General features: G+C 44.9%; 1 protein-coding gene across 1 annotated transcript in view; it reads left to right on the top strand.

Moving 5' to 3' along the window:
* The window catches only part of WNK1 (WNK lysine deficient protein kinase 1), a 100,797-nt gene extending 96,471 nt beyond the window's left edge, over window positions 1-4,326 (top strand). The window contains exons 32-33 of the mRNA XM_010142042.1: window positions 2,508-2,695; window positions 2,991-4,326. Coding sequence (XP_010140344.1) covers window positions 2,508-2,695; window positions 2,991-3,302 — 500 coding nt within the window. The 3' untranslated portion in view covers window positions 3,303-4,326. The remainder of the gene's footprint in view (window positions 1-2,507; window positions 2,696-2,990) is intronic.
* Window positions 4,327-6,867: the final 2,541 nt, after the last annotated feature.

The raw sequence follows: 6,867 nt of genomic DNA, 5'->3' as shown, positions 1-6,867 counted from the left end.
ATGTGGGGGATTGTTTCCATTGAATGTTTCAAGTTGAAGCACTTCCTTTTAAGACTCTTCTGGATGGCAGTTTCTGCAGGCGGTAACTACCTCAGAGCTAAAATGTGAAATTAGAGGAGTTATTTTTTAAAGTGACATTATGTGGGAGCTTTAATAATTGTATAGCTCACCTATAATGGTGTAGGCTGGTCTGTCTGTGACCTGTGAGGGGAGGTCCCTAACAAATGTCGCTTTTGGAGAAAAACGTCCCACCTTTTTCACCCTGAACCAATCCAGTCCTTTTGAAAACACTTAAACGTTCCTAAATGATCTTTTACGTCTTCAGCTCAATGCACTATATTACATATTACAATTAAGTCTCTCCCTTCTGTGGCTTGAGAGAGCTCTCCAGTGTAGCTCCAGGATGTGCAGTATGCTTATGGATTAGAGTGGAAATGTGAAATATCAGAAGCAGGTAACTGGCCATCTTGAAGAGGATGAGAGCGAGTGTGTGTTTTAATCCTTGCATGAATCCCCACACTGGAATGTGATTATTACTGGTTTTGGCAGCTCCCCCCAAATAACTCTTTCTTGCTTTTGCCTCATTTGTCTTTAATTTCACCTTTCACATCATTGCTCTTATTAAATAATTGTGTTCTGAGCCCTTTTCATATGATGCATGCTGAAAGTTCTTGTTGTAGATTTTTCTTGCCACCTTACAGTGTGTTCCTGTTACTGTTCATCTGAGCTGCAGCTACACACTCCGGTCAGGGAACCACCTTCTTTCCTTTTTATGTGTCTTGTTGCATGCATCTGCCTGCCTGTAACAACTGCTGCCCCACCTGTGGGTACCCAGACCGGGAGCCACTTCTGGGCTTGAGCTGGAGCTGGTGGGAGGAATGTGTGTCCTTCCCTTCTCAGCACCACTAGAGGCAGTAACACTTTGCTTATTTGTCCTGCATAGTAAGTATGTCACCTTCCTAACTCACTCCTCAATATGAAACATTCCTGCAGGGGTTTGGAGCCAGTTCTTTCCTTGATACAGTGGTTGTGAGGAATGTGGATGATAGCCAGGGCAAGTGGAACAGATGAAGTAGCTGTCAGGCAAGAGACAATGACTCTGTTGTTTGGCCTTTGCAAGAGAGATGATTTTCATTGCTGGCGTTTTTTGATGCTCCACTTTTAATCTCTTTTCTTGAGAAATGTCTGCCATAAACTCAGGTTTTCTTGGATTTCCCAGCTGCAGTGTCTAGAGCGAGCACACAGAAATGTTTGAGGAACTTTTGAGAACCAAGTAGGTGAAGATGTGGGCTTACAAGGAGTTTAGCACTGCAGTGGCCAGATGCTGTTCTTGTTATTTGGTTTTGTACTAAATGGATTTGAAAAATGTAGATTCATTCTGCCTTTACCACGTTCTTCAGCAAAAGTCCCAGTAGTTAACTATCCTTTTGTGATTGCATCCGTGATTGGGATGCTTTGCAGTACTTCTGGGAACTTAGGATCCTTGTTAATACACACTTTCTTTGATTCCTGTTATGAGGTCTGCCTTTGAAACACCTAAATTTGGGTGCAGTTGCTTGTTTTTATAAGTGTGAGGGGATTAGTGAGGCTATCCAAAATAAAAGCTGCTAGATTTTTTTTCCTACAGGATAATGTTCAGTAAGCTTTCTAGCACAACTGAAACCTGCTATTTATTTGAAGGGGGTTTTGTGTTCTTGCAATCAACCCAGTGAACAGAAAAACTTGTCAAAGCGTGTCTGAGGAACTACTCTCGTTTCTGCCTTCTTCAAGCTGTTTTAATTGTTTGCACCTGAAATGCTTGTTCTCCTGACATAGGGAGTCTGACCATAATCGCAAAAAATGCTTTCAAAGGCAAAAAGCAAAATTAAATGCGGTGCAGACTTCCTCTGGTGATCCTGGCTCTTTGGTGGATGAAGACAGTCCCATCTGGTTATCTTCAAGAACAAAGTATGGCAGCTGTTGGAAACAATAGTTGCTGTTTCTCACTGTGGCTTTTTTTTGCGTAATCTGGGTGAATTTTTCCCTTCACTTGACAAAGCAGAGGTAATTTGCTGCGGAGCAGCTGGCGATGCTGGTTGTACTGCTCCTTATTCAGCATCCAGCTTTGTCCTCCAAGGTGGAACTGACCTGTGCCAGTAGTGGTTGCTGCTAATTAAAAGGCATAGGATGAGAGAATGACGTGACGTTGTACTGTCATCAGTGCTGAAATCTAATCTCCTTTTTCCTCTGCAAAGACATGTGGGCTGCTACCATTCCCCTCTTAAGATGACTCCTTGCAGCACTTCTTGAAAAGTGAACATATCTGTGAAATACAATTTGAGAAAATGCCTGTAGGAATCCTTGTAGTTCCCACTTCAGCGTGTTCTAGAATTTAAATTTAGAATTAATCTGCATGGCATTTTAACTGGCGCTCTATTGATGTACCATTACCACAAATATTGTATTAACTGGAGAAAGATGATTTTTAACCTGAGTTTTGATTCCTTGGGTTTTTCTTGTATTTGCAGGGACCAGCAGCACTAACACGGTCGGGGCTACAGTGAACAGCCAAGCACCCCAGTCTCAGCCTACTGCTATTGCCTCAAGCCGGAAAGGGACTTTCACAGATGACCTGCACAAGCTGGTAGATAACTGGGCCAGAGATGCCATGAACCTGTCTGGCAAGAAGGTTGGCAAAGGGCATAGCAACTATGAGGTAAGATGTGATCTGTGGTAAGAAACCTTCGTTGTCATTGCTGTTTCATTAGGGTGTCAAACACAGCTGGAGGACAGTTGCTGTGTGACTTGAACAACTGCTTTAGAAAACTGTTGGTGGTGTCTTATCTGCAGGGTTGTATCACCTGCTATGGAAGGGAAGGGGATAACTACAGAGGAGGGACGTGGCATGTTCTTGTAAACCTCCACTGGGAACAGCTTGTGGACCAAGGGGTGAGCCCGTGGTTTTTAAGCCCAGTTGTGTAACTTTTCTTGCTGGTTGGGTTTTCTTTCAGGGCCCTGGAATGGCAAGAAAATTCTCAGCACCAGGTCAGCTCTGTATCTCTATGACATCTTCCCTGGGTGCTACGCCCATCTCTGCAGCATCAGCTACCTCTTTAGGTCCCTTCACAAAGGCTATGTGCCCTCCGCAGCAGTACGGTTATCCAGCATCTTTTGCTACTCCGTGGAGTGGAACAGGTGGTCCAGCACAGCCACCGCTCGGCCAGTTCCAGCCTGTAGGTGCCACATCTTTGCAAAGCTTCAACATCAGCAACTTGCAAAAGTCAATCAGCAACCCTCCAGGCTCCAACCTGCGGACCACTTAGCTGTGCTTGGAGACTGTGCTGGCTAGACCTTGGGACAGGACATGGGGAGGGAGATGGGGCCCTGTATCAACTACTAGTGCTGCAATGAACTGGTAGCTTGCCAGACTGGGAATGAACTTGTCTTTTCCAACCGTTGCTGTCAACTCTCTGTAAAGAGAGTTTGCCCACACACTTTCAGGGGGGAGGAGGATGATCGGCATCCTTATGATGGGACAGTGCTGTTGACTGAGGGGTTTTGCTTTTGTATGTGACGAGAGCTGTGAGGAGAAGTCATGGGGTCAGTTAATGCAGACTTGCTGTAAAATTTCTCTCTGGTGTGAGGCTGAATCCACGTGTGTTGGTGGGCAAGCTGAATCCTAGCATGAGGTTTTAGCACGCTTCTCATCTCTCCCTGAAGAATCAAGACCAGGAGATAAGCAGCTGTCCAAATCCCCCTCCTCTCCCTCTCCCCAGTCAATTGTATCTGGCTCTGAAACGATGGGGCACACAAATGGACTTGCAGTGCAGCCCGTGCTTGATAGGTCATTACTGCTTTAAGTAAGATATTAACAGCTTTGACTGCAGCATTAGAGCAATTTAAATTGTTTAAAAATTTTTAAAAGTTCCCTGCGGACATGTACTTACCATCAGTTTTGATGTGGAAACACTGTGATATATAAATGTTGTTGGACAACAGTAGTTTAAAAATGAGTGGAATATAGAGGGTTAAAAAAGTTAAAAAGAAAAAAATGGGAAAAAAAGCTAGCTATATCCTTATACTTATTGGAGACACTTTAACTTTTTCCTTTGTATTTTCATTGTATTAGATAAATAAATGTGAATGTAAAATTGTATAAATTAATGTACTTGAATACTTGTCTGTTCTCCCAGTATGCTTGCTGGATATTTTAGTGCCTTGGACTTCTATTGCTTCTGCAGTTAGCATTGTCTTCCCAGCAGACCCCAGGTGGAGAGAGGGCAAGTTCAGAGGAGGATGGATTACTTGCACCTAGTGACCGGGACATTGGCGTTTACCTAGTGATACTGTTACTGTTTAGAGTAGGTGTATGGAGGGGAAAGTCATTGAGGCAGCGGGTTGGAACAGCGTTCTGTGCGTTGGGGAAACTTGTCCAGGCGGGCAGATCTGAAGTTGCTGGTGTGACAGGGGCCAGGTGCGGGTGGGATGGAGGGTTGTGGGTGAAGCTAAAATGAGACTAACCAATATTGTCTACGGAGGCAGGAGGTCTGGATCAGGAGTGGAGAGAGGAGGGGGAGAACGTGTATCTTTGGGAAAGGCCCAACTGAAGATGCAGTTTGACTCCACCTGCGAAGTGGTAAAGATATTTGGTCAGGATGTGGCTTGAGGGGGTGGTGCCATTGCTTGTTGGCATGGGCTTGTCTGCTGGGATTGCTTTCTTTTCTTTTCTTTTTGAAAATCCATTTAAGCCAGGAGTAGACTGTCCTGGAGCAACGTCCATTGCCGGCAATGGATGTACCTGAAACAGCCGGCATCAAAAAGTTTCCTTTGTCTTACTCGGAGGACTTACAATTTTGTTCACTCTAACAAATGTCAAGCTGGTACCAGGACTGTAGCTATCTGTCACCTCTTAGTAACTGTACTGTACCTTCTGTTTTGGTCATTCGCCCTTTCTATATTTAAAAAAATACTGGTTTCCTCCTCAAAGTAAAAATAATACCAGCCAGTATTTAGGTAGTGCTGCAAAAAGCTGTGAAGGACGGCATGTGGGGGTAGCTCACCGGTATCGTGGAAGCTGGTGCCCCATGGAGATGTTACTTGCCTGACTATTTTTTTTCAAGGAGCGCTGTTCCCCTGTGGAGCCTTAATAAGGAGTTTTTCTGTCTGCAGACGTTCTCACTCTTCTATTTTTTACAGAAACACGCAAGATCCGTTCCTTTCCTGTCACTTCCTTTACAGCAGTTCTGGCAGCAAGGGCAGGTACAGGGTGGAGATGAGCGCCTGAGGGTGAAAGCGAGTGGCGAGGTGGCTGGGCTCGGCTCCTTAGGCTTGGGGGAGTCATTCTTTGTAACCGAAGCGCAGACTAGAGCGACAGAATGAAAGAGGAGGCTCATGGTGTGCATGTGGGGGCAGGGAGGCGAGAAGGCGGCGATCCCGGTGGCTGGTGAAACGTAGAACCTCTGCTCTTCCATCTGAACTGGTGCAGAGGAGTTTCCTAATCATGACCAGTTTGAGGGGAGAGGCGTGCTCTGGAAACGGGAGCAGTGACAAACCCGAGGCAGTAATGAAACACGGGGAATGTTCGTGGCGGGGGAACCAACCAGCTGGATGCAGCACGTGGTTATTTAATTTTGGTCTAATAAGTTTGAGGTCGTTTTTTCACTTAATGTTATGCAAGAACTGGTTTTATTTACCATTGATTTATTTCCCCCTCCCCTCCTGTGGATGAATAACTGAAGTCTAGAGGAATAAACTAATGCTACTGAACTGTTAAATTATTTTGTTTAATATTACACTTTGAGTATCTTTTTCCACATAAAATCTGTTTCTGAATTACAAGCGTTTTCTTTACCTTATTTAACAATGTACACTGTAAAAAAATAAAAACAAAAAAATAAAATTAATTGAAACTTTGGGCTTCCCTGGCCGTAGTTAGTTGTATGTTTTGCACTAAACCCAGGCACTGCGCTTCTTGTACGACTGCGCTTTGTGCTGCAATTTGTTACCTTTGTAGAATATTTAATGAAGTCATTCAAATAAACCAAACCTGCTTTTGTTGAGCTGCGGGTTTTCTTGTTGAACAGCAGATTCCAGTCTTTCTGTCCTCTTCCTGGAGTGATTTAACTGTTACCCAGTTTATTAGTTTGTCACCGTGGAGTACAAGAAACCCATTTTAATGAGACGACTTCTCAAAAGCAGGGATCAGTAACGAGCCTTTGGCCTTTTAATAGAATTCTCTGAAACAAGGTACTATAAAAAGGGTAACTCAGAATGGATCTTCATACTGGGAGGAGGGGCCTAAGGGAAGGGGAGGGAGAAGGGGTGAAGGAGAATGTATAAGCAGTACGGTTGCTTTTATGGCTGAGACCATCAAGAAGTTACCAGATAGATAGCAGAGAAACACGCTCAGCTATGAGAGCCGAGAACTTGGCGGGGTTCCCTTGTCTTTGGCAGGGTGTGCTGCAAGGGCTGGGGAGGCACGTGTCCCAGGCACAGAGAGTCCTCCTGCTCCTCCTCTTCTGTTGGGTCCCCTGCCCTCCTCCCTGGGGTGGAAGGGAGCAGGGGAGGGGAAACTTGTTAGTGCTAGATGTACAATAGGAATTCCATCCCCAACTCTGCGATGGTACTGGTGAAGAGTAGAATGACCTTACAGGGTCGTTCTCAAACATCTGTAGACTTACAGGAGTTATTTGGTATTTCCAAACACTAATTGCTGCTGCATTTCTTTCCATTTTAAGAACAGCTTCTGTTATGAGTCATCCTGCGCAAGGCTGTAAAGGGCAGGGGGAAGCAGCTCCAAATGTAAGTTTTACTGCCTTTTTCAAAGGGACCAACCCTGGGAGGCTTATTGCGGTGACTCCTCTTAGAGGCGGGGGGTCGTTTTGCCGC

Source organism: Buceros rhinoceros, unplaced genomic scaffold (genome assembly GCF_000710305.1).
Source record: "Buceros rhinoceros silvestris isolate BGI_N320 unplaced genomic scaffold, ASM71030v1 scaffold20948, whole genome shotgun sequence".
Classification (NCBI taxonomy): domain Eukaryota; kingdom Metazoa; phylum Chordata; class Aves; order Bucerotiformes; family Bucerotidae; genus Buceros; species Buceros rhinoceros.
The sequence above is the reverse complement of the archived record's forward strand: the minus strand, read 5'-3'. Positions and strand labels throughout refer to the sequence as shown.